At 41.2% G+C, this 25059-nt stretch overlaps 1 protein-coding gene across 1 annotated transcript in view; it reads right to left on the reverse strand.

Moving 5' to 3' along the window:
* Positions 1-5059: 5059 nt before the first annotated feature.
* EFCAB2 (EF-hand calcium binding domain 2) overlaps positions 5060-25059 on the reverse strand; it is a 37108-nt gene continuing 17108 nt past the window's right edge. The window contains exons 2-7 of the mRNA XM_067294723.1: positions 19378-19462; positions 14598-14670; positions 8880-8959; positions 6962-7004; positions 6789-6855; positions 5060-5752 (exon numbers count right to left, since the gene is read on the reverse strand). Of these exons, the coding sequence (XP_067150824.1) occupies positions 5637-5752; positions 6789-6855; positions 6962-7004; positions 8880-8959; positions 14598-14670; positions 19378-19462 (464 nt within the window). The 3' untranslated portion in view covers positions 5060-5636. The remainder of the gene's footprint in view (positions 5753-6788; positions 6856-6961; positions 7005-8879; positions 8960-14597; positions 14671-19377; positions 19463-25059) is intronic.

Genomic DNA, 25059 nt, shown 5'->3' on the forward strand with positions numbered 1-25059 from the left:
AGTAGCCCCAGGGATTCAAAATGGGTTAAACAGGAGAATCTGCTTTGTTTCAAGCTACATCTTTATTTAGCTTTTAAACCAGCAGAGTCCCCTTGCCTAGTAACATTCCTCTGACATGCCCTAAAAAAACCTTCCAACAATAAGACTAAATGTTTCAACGGTAACTTTGACAGTCAAGCCTATCACAGCATGAGACACTATGAAACAAAGTTGTGTTCAATGAAAACAAATGTATTTGCTCTAGACTGACCTGTTTAAAAGTTGTGACCTGAATGTACAGCCTCAAACAAAGGACTTAAAGGCTGAGAACATTTATTAATTATATGGCAGGGAGGTCCATAAGCACTGATTTTGATCAGAACATCATAGTACCAGACACTGTGCAAACATCAGAGGTAGTGATTCAAAAAGTCGACAGTCTAGGTAGATAAGACAGATACTCCCCGTCTCCTATTCTTTATAATTACTCTGACTTTATAGATGGAAAGTTCAGCTGCGGAGAGATTATATGACTTACCCAATACCTCTCAAAGTCTAGAATGAAATCTGACTGCCAACCAGGTGCCTTAATGTCGAGACTATGCCCCCCACCTTTTACACAATGACAACAGTGTATTACAGGACTTAAAAAAAAAAATAGCTTCCCATTCCAGTCCCAACCTTGGCTTGACTCCAGCATTCACCACTGCCTTCCATCCTGAAACCAAAGGCCTATGTCCTTCCCCTTATGGGTGACAAGAGTTTTGCCAGTGTTGATTTCAGCAATAACAATAGCAAATCTAGATCCAGTGATAAAAGACAACCCATGCAGCGCTGTGAAGAGCCTGGCTCCATCTTCTTGATAACTTCCTCATAGGTACCAGGGGGCTGCTCTTAGGTCCCCCCTAAGCCTCCCCTAAGCCCTCTCGCCTCCAGGCTGATGAAGCCCAGCTCCCCCAGCCTCTCCTCACAGGGCAAGTGCTTGAGTCCCAACCACACCGGTGGCCCTCTACTGAGCTTCCTCCAGTTCATCCATGCCTTTCTTGTACTGGGAGGCCCAAAACTGGACACAGTATCTAGATGTGGTCTAACAAGTGATGAGTTGAGGGGGATCACTTCTCTCAGTCTGCTGGCTATGCTCCTCCTGTTAGTGCAGCCCAGGGTGCCGTTGTCCTCCACTGCCAGGGCGCACTGTGGGCTTATGCTCAGCTCCCTGCCCAAAATGACCCCAGGTCCTTCTCCATAGAGCTGCCCACAGGCAGTCAGGCCCCAGCCTGTATTGTTGCGCTTCCTTCTCAGGGGTAGGACTTCACACTTGCCCTTGCTGAATTTCATAATGTTTTTGTTGGCCCATTTATCTTTGGCCTTCCTCTGCAGCACTGAAGCTACCAGGGAAAGGCACAGTTACTGAACTTGCCTATCTTGGGCTAAAATTTACAGGGAACTGCAAGGCAACAAGAAGACCTGGACTGGTTAAGTTCAAGGAAGTTTCTTAACACAGCAGTGACCTGGGGAACATTTTGCAGGCTCTTACCTCTGTGAAAATGTGGGTGGAGGGAGCATAGGTCACCAGTCCATTTCCCTTCCTCTAGTCCCAGGTCTGATGCTGGCCCTTCAGCATTTTGGTGAAGGAAGTCATGCAACTTTTATTTCTGCCCATGACCAGTGGAGAGTCTGAAAGAGCAGCAAATACCATGCTGGCATGTACTGCAATGGGAAATCTTCCAGCCCTCATGTGTGAATATATATGGGACTATCACTAGTAGACAGAAAGATGTTTTGGAAAAGCAGCTCTAAAGCTGATGAGGAAAAGGTAAGAAGCAAAAAATTACCTAGAGTATGAGTAACTGGACTCTCAAATGTGAGTTCAGCAGTTGGAAGAATGTCTCCACAATACCAGTAAGACTGAGAATGAAGTCTCCACTATATACCAGATATCTCCTCACACAGCTGAAGCTAGTTAATGTTTTAAACAAGTAAAGTCTTGTCGAGCATACAACTTGCAGCAGTGATGTAAACAACCTGCTGATTCAGTTGTATTTGTAGATGGTTTTCAGGGTTTGTTTCTTTGATTTCTTTTTTTTTCTTTTTAATGTCTGGTTAATGAGTTCCCTTCCCTCTCCCTCCTTCAAATAGGTCAAAACCCCTCTGACTTCCCCAGCTTCTTCAAAGCCTTGGCTCTGCTCCCCTGCATGGATTTATTCCAGGTGCTAGGCTGGCTTCTCCCTAGAGGCTCCCTGGTGCAATCCGTTCACTTATCTTGGTTCCTGATCTTGAGGTAAGATTCAAAACAGCCAGCAAGGAGAGGCACGTAGCAAGAGATAGCTCAAGACTGCTCAGCAGCATAGATGAAGTTCAATTTGTCCACCTCAAAGATGAGGTCAAAATAACATATTTTTCCATTCAAATTTAAAAACAAATAGTTTTTTTTTTTAGTGATAGCAAAATGGTTCCCTAAAGCCCTTGGTTGGGAAGGTTCAGTAGAAGTTTGGAAGAAACAGGAATGGGAACAGAGGTCCTGCTTTCTCCTCATTAAGCCTCCTCACCTCCCCAGCTGACTTGGCCTGACAGAGGCCCAGCTTCAGAGCAAGGCCAGAGTTCCTGGAGGGGGGGGGGGGTCCCTGCACTGCCAGCTGCCTCGTACGGAGACCCTCCCTTGGGGCATGGGCCCTCCCCCCTGCTCACCCACAAAGAGCACAGAGACTCGGGGAGCTCACAGAGTCCATCCCAGCGAGATACGAAGAGTCCTCACACAGAGCCCACCAACACGACAGGCAGCAGAGCGGGCACTGTGCACGTTGGCAAGTCCTGAAAGACAAGGGGCAGGAAATAATGCAGTCAAGTGCTGTGCTGCTCTGCAGCTTCCCAGGGGACCCACGAGGCAGCTCCTTCACAAGCGCATCAGACTATTGCTATGTGATCCTAGCAGGCAGGGAGCACTCAATTTTGGGGATCCTACAGAGTCGGAGATTGTTTTTTGACACTTCCTTCAGTCCTAATGTTGAAACTCTCTAGGCAACTGAATTTGCTTATGCCCAAAGTGAAGTCTGCAACTTGCTTTCGATCTGTTGTATCTGCACATATCCTTCTTGGGAAGAGGTATAAGAAGATGGGATCTGGAGGATTTGCTGTGTGATAGATTCAGCCGCAATCCCACTTTTTACTTGCCAGGATACTTTCTTTCCTTGCATTTGAGGACTGTAGGATAGAAATGTCAACAGATCTATGTTAAGAGCCTATCATCTGTACTGTAAATTGCACCTGTGGGGTACATGGGCATTCTGATTTGATGCAGCAGTAGCTGAGGCAGGCCTCTAGGGTCACTCCACCACTGGCACAAATTGTACTCTCTCTGGAACACTGTGAGCTAAGAAATAATTTCCTGAAATGAGCATCCTCCTGCTGACATCCAACATGAGGCTCACAGTAGCTCCCAGACTGCAAAATATGAATGTGACTTGTATTCACACTATTTGTGTTAGAGATCCAGTAATCCACTGTATATCAAACAGAAGGACCAATCTAGGGAAAGTAACTGTAATTTCAGCTTCCAAAGACAGACTAAAGAAGACTAATAAAAAATAAAATCTTTTCTTAATGGGTCTTTGTTGCTCTTCCTTTAATCTTTAAAAACCTGCACCTTCACACATTGTAAGATTAATGATTACCTGTGTTTTTTCATTATCATGGACAAAGAAATGAAATATATAGTAAACGTGTTAACAAGAGTGGATAGTAAAGAGTCTTAGGACCAGAGCAACAGTGGTTCCCAGGTGGAAACCCAGCTTAGACTTAGGCAGATGTTGCTTACCTGCATTAACTCTTTGCTGTGCCACTGTTTAGGGAAGTGTCAGTGAAAGACAACTTGGGTTAGAGAAGTAATAAGAGAATAAAAAAAAAGGTCTCTCTCTTTCAGATTGCTTCTGTCACCATGTTTAGATTGTGCTAATCCCTTCTTTGTGAAGCACAGCAAGCAGCTCTCACACAGATGTGTATTAAAACAGCTCCTCTGAGTTTCCAGCTCATCAAGAAGTGAAACAAGTGAGTAGAACAAAAGACCTGACATCAGGATCCCTGTGGTGTCTTCTCAGCTCTGCCACTAGAGGCACATGATATTGGGTAAGGCACTTCATGCCTCTGTGCATCAATCAGCCTTCCTCAGATTTCATCAGCTGATGAGGTCTGTTGGTGAGACAGAGTTGGGATATGCAGTTAATACAGGGGAGTGGTAGGACACTATGCAGGAGGAAAAACCCGCTGGGGATTAGAAAAATAAAAATGAGGCGAAAGCGTGGAGTGCAAAGAGCAAGATGGTGTCCTTGGGGACAAGACCACAGAAGGCAACTGCTAGTCAGTTATTAGAAGATTATGTACAAGAATTGTGTTGCAGCCACAAAAAAAGGCAAACACAAAATCAGGATGTCTCTGGAAAGTTATTTCTAGTAGAAGTATGGAAATATTAATGATGTTCAAGGTGCTTGTACATCTTTCATCTGGAATTGTACAGAATTCATCTAAAAGTTCCAGAAACTCACAGTCAAAAAAGATGAATTTTCTCTAGAGATTAAAAAGGCCCTCCAATCCCATGCAAAAATATTTTTAAAAGAGGCCATTTGTTTTGCCTCACAAAATAAAAGCTGTGAGGGGCTATAACTATCTCAAAATGCTTTGGGACAAACCACAGGGAGGGGGAAGAATTCCTCAAGTTAAAGGACAACAGCACAGTAACAGTTAAGAAAGTGGTTAAACTAGCAATGAGAAGAGCACTGAGGTCTGCAGTGGCCTTCTAGTTAGGGTAGTTGAGACAAGTAATACACTAATATCTTTTAAAAGATGGTGCTTGATCAGTTCATGAAAATCAAATTCCAGTCCAATGTTCCTAAGCTTTGAACTGTTTAGGATCATGACTTTCAAACTGGTAAAGAAATGGGAACTGTCAATTGCCTGTAATAACAGGAACATTTTCAAAGATTACTTTGTTTGTAAATATGACACTGGCAATGTTTTGAGTGGTACCTGCATGTTTAAAACAGAAGAAAAACAGTATGTTTAAAACAAAAGCAAAATACATATGTCAATGTATGAGAAACAAAAAATGTTTAATTGCCTATGGTAAGCAAAACATAAAAGTTTGACAGAAACTAAAAGCTATAGAAAGTTTATTTGATCTATACTATTAGTTCAAAAGTAGTAATCTACCCAGTACCTTATTAGTTAAACAAAAGCAGGGATTACTTTTAGATATAAAAGCTTTATCTTAGTAGAATGCCTTCACATTTTCAGTCATCTTAAGGTACTCACTCACCGACTTATTTCCTGCTTTCACAGGTCTCATTTTTCCATTAGTTTTTCAAACACAATTGTAAAGTAATTTTTGTCTCCATTAACATTATTTTCCTGTTTTTTTTCAAACCAAATACCATGATTTCTTTTCCAGCCCTTACATAATATTTCTGTCAAGAGCTCTTTTTTCCAGGTGTGAATATATTTCAATACATATGCAGATCCCAAGGAAATATAGCTACACAGATTTTATTTTAATTATAAGCACAAGGTCACAAGCTGAGATTTGCTATGCTATGCTACACATATTTCAACTAACTGCCGAGCTACACTGCTGTTACCAAAAAGTAACTCAGGCTCTACAAGGGAAGCTCTTAAACATCATCTACTATCATCAATGTAATGTAGTCTTTGTAGCACACAGTATTTGTTTCTGGCTCTAGAGCAGCAGAGAGCATATCCTCCATTTCTTCCTGAGTAAAGGGCTCACCTGAAAGAAAACAGAGAGTGACACTTTGTCTTGACGCATATTCTTTCAGGGTTGGCAAATTACCCTGCTTTTCCTTTGCAAGGATTTCCTTTCAATCCTCAGACAGAGGAGAAAAGGAGCAATACCAAGAATCTAATTCCTTTACTTTCACAAGTATAAGTCCTGCATGCCAAGCCGGCTGGCCTACAGGAAAGGAGACTGAGGGCCTGGATCTTCTTCTCTCCATTCAATCCACAAACCCCAAAATCTGCAACAGGAATTGCAAAACAACTGTTTTTTTCAGTCAGAATGAATTCTTGCAATGGCCACATTAGTACTATTTTCTCTCATTTTCCTATCCTTTCACTTGTGACTATTTACGTCATGAAAGGCTTCTGTTTCTTCCCTTTTAGGAGCTTCAAAGCTTCTGTTGGCCTGCTGCATCCCTCTTTGAGAATACGGTCCCAACCTGAAGACAAGTCTTGGAAAGTCTTGCACAAAGCATGTGTGCCCTTTTGTACTTGAGGCAGGCATGCATGAGTCAGCCATGCAAGAAAAGCAGGCTCTTCAAGGAGTATTGAGAATTACATGATATACACTTTAAATCTGGTCTTTGAATCTCTTGGTTTGCATAGGGCACTAGAACTAAGATCAAGATAATGCAGGAATGAATGAGCACTGAAACTACCTGAAACATTTGGAAATCTAAACTACAAGTTTACAGGAGCAAAGAAAAAGAGTCACATCCTTAGGAAGCACAAAGATGTGCACAGAATCATAAAATACCCACATAAGATTGAATTACGATTCTTAATAATAGCAAATTCTATCTGAAAGTATCTGCAAACAGGCAGGTAAATGTCCTTTCCCTGCATTATTCATCAGTGGAATGTTTTAGTCTGCAGCCACTCATCAAGAGAACAGAATTGTTTGAAGACAGCGAATCTACTCCTGCAAGTTTTGGCATGAAGAATCAGGGCCTCAAGGTGCCATATACACATATAATGTTTATTTTCTTAAATACTGATATTACAAGAATAATTAGTCAGCATGTTACCTTCTTCAGTCATATATTTTACCAGCTCCTCTTTAGTAAGATATCCACATTTATTCTCATCTAAAGCCTTAAAAATAAATAAATAAATAAAACCGTTGTGGTTTTAACCATACGAATTAAGAATCAGCAAATTCTTTCCAGCAATTAGATAGTTCAATCTTTTAATTACAGACCTCAAATGCATGTAGAAGAACATCTTCTGGAATAGGCTGGTAGCTGAAACCGTTGAATCAGAAAAGTTAGTGTCACTGTTTGCAAGGCTGTTCCACTATTTTGAAAGACTAAAACACGAGCATTAAAGGAAAGCGAAAACCTGCTTTCTATGAGAATTTAGTAAGTTTGTCTATCTAACATTTAGTTCCAGCTTGACTTTTTGGAACTGTCCATATCTTTACCTCTTATGTCTTTTGTTGTGTTCCTGCTTCATTTTCCTTGTGCTAGAGTCAGGTGAGTGGCTTCTGCATGTCTAGGCTGGCTGAGTGGGTTAGTAAGAATCAATGCTAGCTGAATCATTCCACGAAGCCAATACGCTGAACAGGAGAAGACAGCCAAACCAAGAAAACAAAGTTTTGTCCAGGTAGGCTGGTAACTTGGCAACAGATCACCTAGTGGGACTTGAAAGTCTAATGAGCTGATGATGAGCAAAGGAGGCTGATAGCTATAAAAGAAAAGGTCTGTCACTAACAATTTCAGAGAGAAAGCAGAACTGAGTACATGCATGTGCACATGTGTGACTGATTCCACAGCTGGAAAAGGAAGCCACATGTAGCAGTGGAGACCCTCCATCCTAGCAGACTCTCACCAAATCCCAAAAATACTAATGAGAAGTGAAGATGTTGAGGCCAGGGAGGCTCTAAATGCTTGATTGTTTTGTCCAGACCCGCCTTGCTCTTTCACTATCTCAAGATCAAATGTGCTAGAAAGAGTCCATGTTTTCTGTGATCCAAATCTCATGTGCCCTTGGATAAGCAGACTATAGACATAATGCCCCAAAAGATAAAGGGCGTCCTGACACGCTTGCAGTAGCCTGAAGAAAGTGTGTGTGTGTGTGTGTGTGTGTGTGTGCGCGCTTGGGCAGATGGGGGATAGAGGGGGAGGAGAGAGCCCGGAGCAGCAACATATCACTTTGTGAAGGGGTGAACATCAGTGTGGAGCAGGGAATGTGACAGAAAGGCCAGAGACGGCAAGGGTACTGGAGCCCGGGAGGTCAAGGCACCTGCTCCGGCACGCTGGGACTAAACCCCGCTGGCTGCTCAGGGTCCAGACAGTGGAGCAAAGAACCTCGAATGCAGCCCCAAGTTGTGCCCATGGCTCCTGGACCCAATGGGGCACTTTTGGGCAACCCCACAGTTATTTCACGCATAGCACCCTCCTACTGAGGCCAGCTGGACTTTTGTGTGCAAAATAACTTACCAGTGTTGGACAAGACTGAGTTTTCCAAAACCCTGGGTTACCATTTTTAAAAAAGAAAGATAAATTCCCAACAGGTAATACTGCTTTTAGTGCAAAATATCACAAGGTCCTGTGTACATGAAAAGATTTCAGGGTGCCTCTGAATAATGCGGAGCCTTCCTGTTCCAGACTTTTAGACCAGCAGATCTTTTAGATCAGCAGTCTTTAGAGTGCTAATTGTGTACATTCAACTGTACCTGGCAGTTATTTTGAGACTCAAATATGAAGCTGATTTATACAACTTATTAAAAATACACTGTAACAGACTGCACTTCTCAGTAACTGAAACTCATTTGTACAGAAAAAGCAATGGTTATGACCTTAATTTGCATATAAAATATTTTCAGAGATGCACAAAACATACTGAATAGCAAGTTAATTCTGATTCACATTAAAAACACAGGAGCTACACGTTATCACAATTCATGATTATAAGCTGGCATTACTTATACCATCACCTGAATATATTTTATGTAGACTAAATCATTTTGAACTGAAAACTCACTGTCAATCTAAGGTAAACTGAGTTTAAAAAATAAAAATAAAATCTGTACTCCTTCCAGTTACATAGAATTACTGTAGATATATTCTTTCAGAATCAGTCCTGTCAGCATAGAATAAAATTCCACTTTCCATTACCTTCTTTCAAGCAGTACTCTTGTCATCACTGGAAGAAATTTTTCCAAATGAATGTATCCAGTCGGTTCTTCTTCTTCTACCTAAAAATAAAACTTAAGGATGGTAGGTTAGATGGCTCATTAGCAAACTAATAGGAAAAACAGAAAATTTGGATGGGTCCCTTAAATTACAGTTAGACTTTGAATATTTATATCAGGTTCTTAACACCACATGGCACCAAAACATCGGAGTGAAATGCTTCTGATCAAATAGAAAGAAATTAGAGGAAGAAATTATATCCCAGGCAAAATACAGGCCTGCTATTATAGAATCTTTCAACAACTCAATATTGCCCTCCTGTGGTTAGAAACCATTCATACAAAAGACTTGGACACAGTAAATGCTCTTACCTTCCACAGTAACTCAATAAAACATGCAGATGGCATTTAGCTAGTAAAGTCTAGCACGACCTGGAACATCCCCAAGCAGTGTAATGTGATCACCCATAACAGCAAACTGTTAGCACATTCCGCGGCAGGATTTTGGCATATGCCTACTAATGCTCTCCCCGCAGTTACCAGGCCTGGTTTGGGCATTTGGACTTCAGGGACTTCTCCCAGCAGGCAGTCTGCAGGAAACATTGACCAGGGTAGACATGGGCTGCTCTGTGCCAGCTGGCTTCAACATCCAAGGATGTTTCTGGGCACATTTAACATGCTAGTTCGGACATAGCCCCAGCTTAGTATTACCTCTAGGATGGAATTTGTTGCCTCCACATGTTTCATAGCCATGTAGAGTTGTCAAGGGAGGGACCAAACAGGCAGACAAACTGAGTCAGGGCAGTCTGAAGCATTCACAAGGCAGCCCATAAAATGCTACACAAAGAAAAGCTTTGTCTTGCCTCCTAAACAAGTTAATAGGAGGCTGGCTCCACAAAAGCATCAGCGACTTCTAGCAGCATCCTTGCTGCATTCCCATACTTCCATAGGAGACAAACAACATGATCAAAAACTGTAACAGTGCATCACTTCACTGAAAACATCAAGTTTCATTCCCAAAAGAAGAGTCCTTAATGGAGCTAGCCTGCTTCTGTCCGAGTTTAGGCTGGATGCATGCCTGGTAGTCTCATGGCAGGGGTGACACCCTGCTGAGCTCTCCCCAGACACAGGCCAGATTGAAAGAAGACTCAAGTAGGCACTAGTTTGAAATCTAACTAACTGAGCCAGGGAAAGACTGAGGTAAGAAATCTTCCTCTTAGGAGCTGGGTTGGAGCAGGAGGAGATGCCTGCTATATCCAGTTGCTAAATGGAGAGCTGCAACTGCTGCTGCATGTACTCTTCCAGTGCTCTTGAAGGATTTGGGTTGACAGAGGCAGGTAGTCATCACCTCTTGCTGCTTTAGAGTGGAAATTGGCTTGAAAAAGTACTTTTCCCCTTCTGTCTGCTAAGCCTGGCAGAAGGGATCTTTAGCTAGGAAATGAAGCTGTTGCATACTTCTTGCTAAATAAAATGGTACCTTTCACTATTACAGGATCATTTGCTTTACTGCTTAATCTTTTGAGAAGATGTAATAAAATACTTGGCAAAACCTAACTTTTTTCCAATGACATAACAGTAAGTCAGTGCACTGAACTACTACATGCATCATAAATATTGAGAGAAGCATCACTAGGAAGGATGTTTTATGAAACACCTATGCTTCAACTAGTAGTAGGTCAAGAGTCTACAGAGACAGAAAAAGAAATGCGGTAGCTATTTATAAGTAATGTATAGATATGTCTTATATTAAGCAGAATAACCAGAAGCAAGGACCCAAAGCATCCATAAAGACGGTAAGCTACATAAACCACATTTAAGAGCCAAAAAACATTAGATCTGCTCATCCAAACAGTTGAATGACATCCTAATTTTCATACTAAAAGAATTCACTGGAGGTGACCTCTTCAAAGTTCACCATAACATATACATGTGAAAGTGTCAGCTCTCACTGGCAAATATCCAGATTCCTCTCTTTGTGTTGGTGTGCTGTTTGCATTCTGCCTTCAGAAAACAGTCTGTGGAGGAGAAACGCTTCCTCCCTGGCAATGGACCTAGTCCTGGAAGGCGATGAGCAACCTCAGCTGGAAACTCACCTGGAAAGAACAGCTACCATTTCAGTGGCTCTACAGACCCAGCCATTCTACAATGTCTTGATCTGTTAAAACTAATCCTATTTCTAAAATTGGATATATATGAGTGCACTGAATATATTAATCTGGCCTAAGTCAGTAAGTTTTCAAATCTGCAAGTATATCCTCTTCCTCGTGCTCACTCCTGTTGTTCTGTCACCTCATTTCTCAGTGATGTTTTCATTTGTCTGTAATTCCTCCCCTTTTCATAGCAGCTGTGACAACAACAGCATTTGCTAGTTCAAACTCTGTAAGTTTTGCTCTATTTCTTTCCTCTGGGTACATCCACAACTGCCATAAAAACTGTATCGCAGCACCTCCTTATGTTTTGTATCTTTACGCTCACAACCATACTATTATTGTCCACAGAATCACAGAATGGTTGAGGTTGGAAGGGACCTCTGGAGATCACCTAGAGCACGTTGCACAGGAGCGCATCCAGGTGGGTTTTGAATATCTCCAGAGAAGGAGACTCCACAACCTCTCTGGGCAACCTCTTCCAGAGCTCTGTCACCCTCACTGTGAAAAAGTTTTTCTTCATGTTCAGATGGAACTTCCTCTGTTTCAGTTTGTGCCCGTTGCCTCGTGTCCTGTCGCTGGGCACCACTGAAACGAGTCTGGCCCCATCCTCTCTACACCCTCCCTTCAGATACTTGTACACATTGATAAGATCTCCTCTCAGCCTTCTCTTCTCCAGGCTAAACAGGCCCAGCTCTCTCAGCCTTTCCTCATAAGAGAGATGTTCCAGTCCCCTAATCATCTTTGTAGCCCTTCACTGCACTTGCTCCAGTAGTGCCACATCCCTCTTGTACTGGGGAGCCCAGAACTGGACGCAGTACTCCAGATGTGGCCTCAGCAGGGCTGAGTAGAGGGGGAGGATCACCTCCCTCGACCTGCTGGCAACACTCTTCCTGATGCACCCCAGGATACCATTGGCCTTCTTGGCCACAAGGGCACATTGCTGCCTCATGCTTAACTTGGTGTCCACCTGCACTCCCAGGTCCTTCTCTGCAGAGCTGCTTTCCAGCAGGTCAACCCCCAGCCTGTACTGGTGCATGGGGTTATTCCTCCCTAGGTGCAGGACCCTGCACTTGCCTTTGTTGAACTTCATGAGGTTCCTCTCCGCCCACCTCTCCAGCCTGTCCAGGTCTCTCTGAATGGCAGCACAGCCCTCTGGTGTATCGGCCACTCCTCCCAGTTTTGTATCGTCAGCAAACTTGCTGAGGGTGCACTCTGTCCCTTCATCCAGGTCACTGATGAAGAAGTTGAACAAGACTGGACCCAGTACTGACCCCTGGGGGACACCACTAGCTACAGGCCTCCAACTAGACTCTGCGCCGTTGATCACAACCCTCTGAGCTCTGCCATTCAGCCAGTTCTCAATCCACCTCACTGTCCATTTAATCCACTGCCATTTAATCTTAACTCTTTTAGTAGGGCTAAATATATGATATTAAGTATAATATTTAGCATAAGATAATATAGGAAACAGTATATGATAACTTTAGAGATAAAGTAATTATATAAATGCTAATTTGTCAGCTAGAAATAACTTGGAGGCAACATATGCTGGTTTAGCTAAAATTAGGTTAACAGGAAGATGGATGACTGGGACGCACAGGAGGTGAGAGACGGAAGTGAACCACTGCTTACAATGGGCAGAAATATTGGAGAAATAAGTTGATTACAAACTGGCCAAGAGGTACAATCTTTACTTTATTCAGATTAAGATAAAATGGTATTACCATAGTCAGTGGTAATGGTACCTTATATAAATTAAGATAATTTTGGATTATGAATTGAGATAATAAATAAAAGGTTCTGCAAAGAGGTAGTGTTCTTCTGGTACTGAAACCTATGCCAAAGTTTCATTTACAGACACAATGAAACCTTTGAGACTTAACTTCCAATTTAGTGTTCCTTAAGGTCAACCAGTATTCTTGAATGTATTTCTTCTTCTTGCATTTATTCATATTTTAATTTACTATCCTTATAATCAACAATTGCATACATGTCATATCATTGTATCTCAACAACCTTCCACCTCACAGCTGCATTGTGTTATACTTCATTATATTACATATCTCAAATTTTCAGTAAAATTGAAATAAAATAAGAAATCCAATCTCTTTGCAGGGAGGTAGAGGAGGAAGACCTTCAATTCTGCTGGTTCCCCCAGGCTGGAGATGGTGGGGGGGGGGGGGTGTCAAAGCATCCCCTTCTTTTTCTCAGTTGTTTATCTTGAGACAGTGGCACAGTTCATTTACTGCAAACAACAATCTCTGTGGCCACTAAAAATATCATCTATATTAAGCACTAAAATTTCTCTTTCCCATTTTGTCTTGTTTGTCAGAGGGAGCTGGGACAATCTGGTAGTGAGAGTACAGAACCAGAGGAGACAGATTGCAGTATCATGTTAACAGATCTTTCCCCTCTGATGGTTCTTTGCACTTCCTCGTCTGAAGCAGCTGCGTCATTTTTACAAGATTTAGAACAAGATATTTCACACTAAATACTGAACTAGAAGAGACCAGACAAGCCTACTGAGGAGTGACAGGCATGCAATAATCCAGATTTTTGTTGGGGACAGGAAGAAAAGAGTAAGAGGGACCAAACCCCAGTATCCTGACATATACAGGAAAATGAGAAAATCCTTCCCCCACCTCCCAGCCCCAGAATCTTTCACTCCTTCAGGCAGCATTTCAGTTTGCAAAAAGAATGTGAAAACTCTTTTTCCTACTCCTTTGTCCCATTTATTAACCATACCCTGCTAAGGGACCATCACAGCAGCCTTTCTATTACAAACTATAAGTACAGCATGGCATGAGGAAACACAAATTACAGTCTAAGAACAAACTCCTGAGAAATACAAAGGAAATTCCTTGCCCCTGCACACTACTTTGAGCATGGGAGGATCGCAAGATCTTGCTAGTCTTTATGTTTGAATTCTGACAATTACAAGCTGAAGTAATCAAGTAAGAGAAGATTACTTAGCTACAACTGAGAGATCTCAAGATTGGGAGAGACATCAGAAAGGACAGCAAATTGAGAGATCTGGCTATATAAGATGCAGCAATAACATGTCCAGTGGAGAAAACATGTCAGGTCTTCCCTTGGCACATTTTTGGAATTAGATGTGTAATTTTAACACCTGTTCAAGAATCAATTTTTATTAGTTAGTCATCTAGTGTATCCATGACACGTCCGAAAAAGTAACATTGTTAGGGCTTGCACATCCTCATCTATTTGTGGCTTAACGTGTTCTTTTTCATCAGCCAATACCACGTTTCTCCTTCATTTTCTACAAACCCTTCCCCACACTGTTGGCACAGTGTCACGGTGACCTTCTGAGGTAAAAGAGAGCCAGAGACTCCTCATTTTAATCTATCAGTGTTGTTCCCATATCAGCCTAAAGGCTTGCTTTAGGGCAACCTAGGAGACTGCCTGAATCACTTCCATGACACTTCCAACCTCTGGGAAAAGAGCTTATGTTTCCTACACAGCAATGCAAAAGCACCAAACTTCTGTAAGTTTAAGACAGAAAGAAAAAAAAAAAAATCTAAAACATTTACCTCTGCAAGCAGTTCCTGTAGTTCTGCCTCGGTCGGGTAGCAACCCAGTGACCTGACAACTGAACCAATCTCTCTGAAAGAAAGAGCATCTCTGTCGGTAAATCTGCAATACGAGAGTGTCTGTGGAGAATCCAGCCATCAATTCAGAGCTTGCAAGCAGGTGTGTGCATGTACTCATGCACAAGCATATTAATATGGACTTTTAAGATGATGTCTTAATAAATAATGTCAATTTTTACATTTATTAACATCTTGGAACTGTTGGGAAGAGTATAACTGTGCTTGCGGCTTTTCCCTTAAATTTCTTTACCATTGTGGTGCAGTATCTCTGCAGGTTGCTTTTCAGTTGCTGTCCTCTAATTCAGTGATGCTTCATTTCAGCAAAGTCTGTATTTACACAGTTAAGAAAACACTCTGAAATCTATTGAGATGAATGGTAACAAATAAAAATATATATTTACGTAAAATGATACAAAAATACAAATTCTAACTGCAGTAGAGAACTATTACAAAAGGTCAAGAAGAATGGGGGCAGTGCTGTATTCTAACAGCTGCTCAGACCAACACTGGTTTATCGCCACCCTGTTTATGCTGCAAAACATATGCATAGTTTGCATTTACTCCTGAAACTGGGGAAGTGGTTCTCAGGTTCTAAATATAATTCTGAGCAAACTGGCATTGGCTCCAAAAAGTTAAAAATGGACAAACGATATCTTGCAAATTTAGAGACTGGCACAGTATGAATCTGAAGTCATCTGTGGGCTGTTACAACTAAGTCAGGACAGTTGGTGCAAATTAACTTAAAGAATACTTAAGTTTTTCTACATATTTTGCAAAATAATGTTAATTCGTACTTCCCAGCTACATCACAGACTAGAATCAAAAGCTAAAAAAAAAACTACAGAAAAGCTAAAAAAGCTACAAAAAAGCTACAAAAAGAGTGCTAGTGAGGCATATGGTATGATAACAGAAAATAATAGAAGCATCAATATTTCTTGCTATTTCTATTTCAATTTCACAGCACAAAAATTAAAATATATTTGAACAAATATCCACCGTGTTGTTGGCTGCCGTGAGTGTCACCTCTGTGGTTACCTCATCTTCACCAGTACATTTGGTGGAAAATGAGATTGTCTAATAAAAATGGTAAATGATAGGAAAAGAAATGGCCTCTGTAAAATCATCTTACAACAGTAACGCCCCCAATGTGACACACCAAGCACAGATAAAATTAGATGAGCTGAGCTCCCATTCTGACGGAAAACATGTTGGAAGCACCACAATAGACAAAAGCAAGGAAAAAGCTGCACAAAAATAGTTACAAAACAAAACACAACCTCACACACACAGTTGTTACAAAACTAAACCATCTACTCCAGTGACTTTGAGTGAAGTCTTGCTCTCTGTGGACATCACGGGAAGTTTGGCCATTGGCTTCAGCAAGGTCAGGCATTCAAACCAATTTTATAATCCTTGTCCATGCATCCTATTTCTAGTATGGATATACCATATTTGATCCTGTCACTCCTGCCCTCCCTCACCTCTTCCACCTAAAAGATTCTTGTAAATATTCCCTGCCTCCGCAGAGAAACATCCAACACAGATCATGCCCCCCGCTGTCCTGCTCTATTTCTAATGTCACAGACTCCCCGCAGAGACAGGAAGGTTGCCATCCCACCCCTACCTCGCCTCTCACAGCAACCCCACTGCAACGTGGCTGAGGCACCCCTCAAGGGGTCTGCAAACCCTGGCACTGCTGGATGCTGCTTCTAGCAGTCTGTGCGTGTGTCAGCATGAGGACATCATTTTAGGTGTCTCTGGTCAAAAAAGTCATGTGTCACGTGTGGTAATAATGGGGGGTTTAAAGGACCCCAATAAAGGAGCCCTAGCTGCTTCCTCTCAGTTAGTTCAGCAGCTCCAGCTTCTGCCGCATAGCTTCTAGCATAAGAAAGTGATGGTTAAACTGAGTTTATGCTCATATAGGTTTTATAATGCAGATGCAAGAAAATTCTTGTGCCGTGGTTTTCACCCAAGACATACTATTTTTAATGACAAGATTTGCAAAATCATGAAAGTCCTTGCCTCAGGGTGTGTTGCAAGCAGAATGGAAAAGTACCTTCTTCCCCATGCTTAATTTCTTACTAATTTGTATTTGCATTAAGAGTCACACAACACTGGTGTTGGCCTGCTGACGAAAGTAATCTTCCCTATTCTTCCCAGGTATCCGATATTTCAGGAAATCATATTCATACTTCTACAATCTTGGTTAAGAATTGTGCTGTACTGCCACCTTCTGATACAAGATAATCAGCCATTAATAATCACATTAATGTGATACAACCTTGCAATATGAACCTAGGAATGATTAGACAATAAGTTCATTGACAGTAACTGCTCTATGATAAAAAAATAGTGTGAAATAGCCCATTTATTATGTTAAATAGACTTTTGAACATCCTCTCTCACAGCTGAAGGCTAAAAGAAGGGGAAAAAACTGTTTATTCATGTAAATTTATTGTCATATTTTTTTTCTCCAGCTCTATAGCTATCACACAACAGAGTGGAGAGGGTAGCAAATTTCACAGCTAATTTGCCTGGACCACAGCTGTAGATGACAACTGAATAAGCAACTAGTAATGTCAGGGGGCCGGGCCAGGCTGGGCTGCCAGGGCCCGTCCGCCTGCCCGGAGGGCGCAGGGCCCTGGGGGGAGCCAGGGCAGCCCCAGCCCTGGGGGGCATCAGACACCGCCGTGGGTCAGGACCAGGACCATGGCCAGGCAGGGGCTGACACCGCTGAAGCGTCATGGGGCAGCGACCCACAAGACCAGGGCTGGGCTGAGATGGGGCAGGGGCTGGGGGTGGAGGAGGCTGGGAGTGGGCAGGGACAAGGAGGGCTGGTGGTGCCCCCAGGACCATGGCATAGTAGACAGAAATATCAAAAGAAGAAAAAGGCCTAATTTTAGAACTCTTTCCTAGCTAAGAAAGAACAAGGATTATGTAGATCTTCTCCATGCATCTAAAATTTAAGAGAGCGCTCTTCCCAAAGACCCCTGTAGACAAGAGAAGGCAACTGTACTGAGTGTGGCAACGTAGCCTGAAATTCTCCCTATCTAGAATAGCTGAAAACTCTTTTTGTATCTGTGAAGTTCCCATAATTTCTTAAATTTAGAGACATTAGTAAGCATGCAGTGCTAAAAACCATAACATAAATAGTTTGCACCTCTCTCCCCCCTGTTTTTTTGATGTAGAAAAGAAGCTTGGAACATTTAAAGATGCTTTCTTACTTGGCTTCATTATACAATGTGAAGAATATTTTATGAAAAGATAATTTCACCATAATTTGATTGTGTTTACACTCAAAAATTGAATCATAATTAAAAGACCTGGTAAAATTCTTCTGAAAATCGTAACTGGAAATATGAAGTTACTTTAAGTAAACTTTAATGACAATAGCTTACAACAAATTCATAACCTGCTCAGTGAGTCATAAACATGCCTTTTTTGTATTTTATACCAAAAAGATATACTGTTAGATGTATGGATGTTTATGTTAAAGTTAAAGTAACAATGTCAAGTATTACAACTTAGAAAATACCAGAATTAAAGTTATTTGTGAATTTTTTAATTTGACTTCCTTTAGCTCTGTATCTGGTATCCAATATGCCTTGATCAGTCTAACTGTTCATGTTTCCATCTTAGCTCTTTCACTGAACTTTTTCTTACTCCCTAAGACATAATTTTTTGTATTTCCATAATATTGCATGACAAAGGTATAGCGCGTGCAGTTCTCCCTCCTGACTCCCATAAGATCATCCCATTCCCTCAGTTCTGGTCATCAAATTTTGAAAAGGATCTAGTTGAACAAGAAGGAGCATGAAAAAGAATGATCAGAAGCATGGAATGGCCTCTTTTAAGTGGTTATTTATACATTAGGAGTCTTCAGCCTGGAACTACTGTGATGGAGGAGGGATGTGGCAGAGAGCTATGAAATCATTAATGGTGTGGAGAAGATGAATAGGGAACAATTATTCACTGTTTATCAAGACAAAAATAGGACCAGGAGTCACTCAAATCATTATGTGGCAAATTTACAACAAACAACAAGAAATACTCTATATTTCTTCAATTCCTTATATTCCTTCCCCAGCTAACTATTAGTAGCTCAGATGAAGGGTAATGGGCTAAATGGACTTTTGGTGCAATCAAGTATGAACATCTTATGTTCATTATGAGGTAGTCCTCAGTTATATAATCAAATTATATGCAAGTTTCTTCCAAGCTTCCCCATTCTGGAAGCAGGAGCTGCCTAAAAACACCTCCTCATCAGAACAATATCCACCTTTCACAGTACACCGTGGGATGCATTGCAGTAGAGTACTGACAAGTAGGTAACTGTGACACAGGCTGCCAGGACCACTCCTTGATGTGCTGGGACTAATCTGGCAGCAAAGTGATCCACGTAGGACCCAAGACCTGTAGTGCCACATGAGCTACTGGAGCAGATATTCGCTAGAGATAGTTGCAGCCTTAGACTACTTGCCTAGTTTCATTTTTCCCTTGTCTCTTTGTTCACCAGTCCCAGCATCCCTCTCTCAAGCCAGTCTCAGTCTTTAATCAATGAACAATGTAAAATGTTAATTGAACATGCAAAGATATTTTGTTTGAGCAGGGCCACAGGGCTGTTTCAATTATATTTTCCGGTAAAGGAAGTCCAAGTTTAGGGCATTATTTTCCTCTGTACTAGATCTTGTAATATTTCTGCATGAAAATATTTACAAACCTGACATCCACAGTTTTATTGCATTCGTGGTCAAACACCTCAAAAGCTTCTATAACCTTTTTCTCAATTTCAGCTACTACACGATCTGCAAAAAGAAACAAAGAGAAGCAAAAGAAAGATTCACTGAGCTGCTGCAATCAATTTATTTCTGATTTGAGAACTGTGACAACAGAAGTACCAAAGCAAGAGGAACAAACAGAAAAGTAACTTTGAAAAAGCAGAAGTTATTTTGAAAAAAAAAAATCTAAAAGAATTTGTTATCTATATTGGCAATGTGCCATGCTACGGCTCTGCGGCTGTGTCAAGTCCAGGGGCAATGGTGTGTCTAGCACCTAGTTGTCCAGGTGTGGACCCTGCTCAGAGAGTGCCGCAGCTCCTCCCTAACGGTGTGCCTGAGCCCTTCCCGAACACCACGGTGCCAGTGGGACAGGAAGGGCTAACATGGGCCTAGGCTGACCCTTGTATGGGGCTGAGTCACCTCATCCAGGTTCCCGCATCCAGGAAACAAGTGCTCCCATGTCCACAAGGTTAACCAGGTTAACCAAGGTTACCGTATGAAAAGCTGAGAGCCAGCAGTAAAGAAATGGCTAAGATCTGGGCACAATGAAGGCGTCTCATGATAAATAATTGATTGTAACAATTTGGAAAGAAAGAAGATCTCAGGGAAGGGGAAGGACTAGTCTGCTGCATTTGGTTTTTATACCTCAATCTCAAAAACTGGGGAAAGAAGAACCACAAGTTATCACAGTTATATCTGGTCTAAAGCCTGAAATGTCATTCCTGCTGTAAGGAAAGTACCAGGAAGTAAATTCTGAAGAGAAAAACATAAAGAGAGGGAGGAGATCCATCTCAAACTAAAAGAGGTGTCCTCAGGGAGCTTCCCAGTCAAGGAAGCCAGGGTAAATAAAGAGTGAACAGGTTAGCCCATTAATTAATCTTGTAGTTTGACTCCAAAAGATAGAACACAGGAAGAAAAGTGATATAGAGATGACGTTTTGGTTCCTATGGCTAAATACAGCCCCAAACGCCAGTCTGCAAAACAGTACTCAGGAGGCAGGCTTCTGTGAGTTAGCCTCATTGCCTCCACACAGACACCACAGTGAAAATTTGAGCTACAGCCAGAACAGGAGACTTATCAGATGTACTCTAAATCTGTTTTCTCATTTTCACACTTTTCTTCTGAATTTTTAACATAGTAATAAGAACAAATTTGTTTTCTTCTTTGGGCTCATCTGGGGTTAAAACTGTTTTGGGGCAGCCCTAACCAATACTACACCAGTGGTCATTGTTTCCACAGACATAACAAATTCATGTGTGGTTTTCTGCAATCCCAGTGGTTTGAGAATCCTAGGGGCTGCAGCATGCAACCATTTTTTCATTGCAGCCTTGCCCTCATGACAGAAATGTCTGCTTTCTGGCAAAACATACCAGAACTCGACACAGCTAAATGCAATGCCTACATTTTCTTCAAGTGCTTCGAGATAGCACTGGATAGAACCAAATATAAGGAGACTCTTTTTCATACAGAACAGAGGGACATCCCCTTATAAAGGTACTGGTGCCTGCTGCTTTCTGCCAGCATTTGGTACTGAATTCCCACAGAGGATATGTAAAAAGAAGAGCGGTAGCAATAGACCCTGAATTCCTCCCTATGAGGTTATTCGCCTGATGGAAGCAGAGGCAGGAACATATACCACACATTTGAGATTACTAATTACCAGAGGTTACTAATGAGGAAGAGCCCCATTCAGCCCCCAGATACAAGGAAACCTGTGTTTTTTTCCATAAAAATACAGCTGCCTGCCTTTTATCTGCCTAAGCAGTACAAATTACATTTAATTCATTTCCAAAAAATACAGCTAAACCTAAGTGGACCTGATTCCTCATGGAAGAGGTCCTAAAAACTTACTCTAAACCTACTGAATTTGATAGCAGTCTTTTTAGTGACTTCAAAGAGTCTTGGATCCAGTCCCCAGCACACACTGTTGGTGTTTGGTTCTTGAGATCAGGCACTTCAGTTGTACACTATGTCTTGCGACAGAGAAGAGCTGAAGGAATATTTATAGCTGAATATTCTTGGCTTGATCGGTGAGCCTTCTGTAGAAATAAAAATTAACCATGGGAAGGCAGGGAAACATTTCCAGTGTTGGAACTTTGTAGACATCCATCCTTTTCAAGCTGCCTTCTGTGAATATAGCGTACATTATTAGACTGTCCTGTTTCAAGATGCCTGTCAAAGAAAGGTCCTGAAACTAAATGAAAATGATGATTTAATCTAGATAGAAGATTATCCATATTTCTTCCAAGAACTGAGAGGAAGTTGTGATCAAGAACCAGATCAATGGAAGAAAGTATAATACACTGTAGTGCTATCGAAGACTGTGCCAGATGAGTGAACACCTAAAAAGCTACTGACTAAATCTCTCATTGTCCCTCTAGAAAAGAAAGCCGAAGATGTTCAACATAGTTCAGGAGGGCAAAGCTAGTTAACTGAAGACTTCTGTGATCCACTCTAAAATTCTGTTTTGGAGGGATGAAAAGATGGATTCCTGCTCTAGGAAAAGTAATAGATAAAGGTCTAAAATGATACCTTAAACAAAGCCATGAAGAGATCAGAGGCGCAGTTAACTCAGCAAATGTGATGCTTTGTAATGTACTAAAATCTATCTGCACAAGGATACTCTCCTTCATGCATAGAACGAAGGTTTCATGTTGCCCTGTGGAGCAATTTTTAACTATTTTTAGGACAGAAATACCTAAGCTTTGATCAAGTAAAAGACTGCACTCAGTAATTCTACCAGTAATTCTACTAACCAGAAAAATACTATATATCAAAGATACAAACTATCTGATTACCTTTAATGGCTTAAAAGAATAAATATTGAAGTATACAGGGTCAAAAAAGACACCAGTACATGCAACTGCTAATTCCTTCATAAGCATCCTGTAGAGATGATGTACTATTTCCAATATTATGTTACTAAAATGCTTCATATATTGTCATTTTTCTTATTTTCTCAGTTTCAGCTATTGTTCTACCATACAAGAAATGAGAAGACAAAATGGCTCAAAATTAATTCCTCAGATACAATAACTGAAAAGTGTATTCATTATCATTTTCCTTTCCTGTACTGTCCTTTGCTTTTTTCCCAGTCTGTCCAGTGTGAACTAGCTAAAGCTCTAGACACTGCCAGTTAAGTAAGAATGGCAGGGAGCAAGGATTCCCAAATTAATTCTTCTGGTACTCTGAGCCTGAGTTTTCCCTCTTCAGATTGTCCAGCCTGTTCCCTGGCACTTTGAGGCCCATTTGAAACCAACCCTTAAGCACCACACCTATCCCTGTTGTGACATTTCCTCTCAAAGACCATAGCTTCAGTCTTTGTAGGGAACAGAAGCAATTAAATAGATGTGGCTCTGCCAGACTCTGAGTAACGAGCATTTTAAAAAGTGATTTCTAGTTGATACAACTTATGAGATTCTACCATTCATTTAACTGTATGAGCTTGCTTTCTTTCCTTCCTCAGGGCCAGTTGCTCTGATGGTTGCTTCTGCAATGAGGTCATGACAATTTCAAAGCTAGCTCTTTCTTTCAAAGAACAGAAATTACATGAAGAATAAAAGTGGCATCAAAAGAACAGATAGGCCAACATTAAACAATCCTCTAAAATGCTAGGGAGCAGCAGCTGTCAACTGCTCAGGGGAAAAGGTTAGGTCCCAAAGCAGCCTGATGAACCTGTTACACAATGTGATACTCTGAAACTCTTTTTGTGCTATGGAAAGAGTAAAATTAAGGGCTGATTTGCAGAAAAGCTGAGCACCAATGGCTTTGATTACATTTATTAGTGGGTATTACTGCTCAACATACCTAGAGTTAGTTCATTCATTTGCTAAAAAAAAGTGAAACATTAGTCCTTATAAACATTAATCTATGTATATTTTAATAACTATAGTCAATTTGATATTTAAACTCCTTTATGCATATCAACACCTCATTAATTCCTCCATTCTGTCTGCATGGTACTATCTTACAGTTACAAGCAGGTTAAGGAGACCCTGGAGGTCTCTGGTGACAGGAACCCTTTCTCACATTGAGTTGCCTCACTGAACTAGTCAGGCTGAAAGGGCATGAGACACAACCAGGTAATTTCAACTCAGTGATAGCCAGTGAACCTTCTCCTTCTGCTCTGTGACCCAAGCTACAGTATTCACAGCCACCTGCTTCACACTGCTCCAACGTTCTTCCATAAGGCCCCTATGACCTTCCTTAACAAATCCTAGTTCTTCCCATCATCCCTAAATTACAAACTTCACCCTCTGTTTTGCCACCCAGTGCCAGTCCGAAAGGAGAGGTGAGAAGGCGGGTGGGTTGTATAGGGAGTCTCTGAGCCAGCTGGAGGTAGGAAGGGCACAAAAAAGTAAGTGAAGTTCCTGCTTAAAATTTGAGCCTCCTATATGGTCCAAAAAAAAATTTGGCCAATAAAGAGTAGTAGTTCAACAGCTCTTACTCCTCTGTCCATTCACAGCTTAATATGGAGTTATGATTCTAGTAATGTGCCAAAATGCAGAAACAGCACCCCAATAGGAAGGGAGACTGGTGCTATTCCTGAGCATGTGAAACAAGTACAGTGTTCCCCTTAAGGGAGATGCCCCGGTTTATTAGCCAGGTACACAGGGCAAAAGGATGAAAGAAATGAACTGAAAACAAAAGCAAAAGAGATTTGTATTGATCTTTGCAGCCATTGCTTCATAAGATCTATTCCAAAATCCTTCACAAAATTGCTAATGGAAATAAGGACTTAAGAACTGGAAAAAAAACACAAATCTGACTGTAGTCCTAATGTGAAGAAATGTATACTTCAGCTTAAATCTGAAACAAAGAAAGAATAAAAGACTTTAAATTTGCAAGTCTGGGGAGGTTATCAGTTAGCTCTTATAAGATCTATTCAGGCTTTTAAGCAAGTGTTGTTAAGTGGACTATCACCTAGGTCAAGATATTAAAAAGCAGTGGTAATACTCAGCACCACCAACACAGGTGAAATCTCAAACACTGTCAAACAAGTCCATCAATTATATTAAAACATTATGTTTCCAGAGCAGAAAGGGAAAGCCAGTGTGTTTTATAAGATGACCTCTTCGTGATTATATCCGTGAAAGGTGTTCCCTAGTTCCTGCTGCTGCCCCTCTTTCCCAACTCCAAAGCAAAGTATACCACTCCCTGAAGTATTTTGCCACAAATGTCCGTGTTGCCTTCATGTTAAGTGTATTGGGGAACTTGACTGACCTAAAAATTATTCAGAAATCTCTCCTCACCCCAAAGAAGAAAATCTTATAGCATTCAACTAATTGTTTTAGGGAAATTTCTGAAGAAAAGGAACACAGGGAGAAAACAACCTTGAGGCCATTTGAATCTGACTTATTGGCAAGATCTTTTCACTCTGTAGTAGAAAAGGAATACATCAGATTTTGTCTAGATGACCTTCTTAATTCCAGAGGAAGCTTAATGTACAGTCAAATGAATATGCTTAATTAGTAATTGTATGCCATGTGCTAGAAATAGTGGGGCAAGAGAAATATTTTCTTCTCTTCTGTGAACCTCCTACAGCACCGATGACACGAGTATATTAGGTAACGGAATAGGAAGGAACAATATGATTAAGCTGTAAGCTTGTAGAATATACAATG

This window comes from Apteryx mantelli, chromosome 3 (assembly GCF_036417845.1).
Source record: "Apteryx mantelli isolate bAptMan1 chromosome 3, bAptMan1.hap1, whole genome shotgun sequence".
Lineage (NCBI taxonomy): Eukaryota > Metazoa > Chordata > Aves > Apterygiformes > Apterygidae > Apteryx > Apteryx mantelli.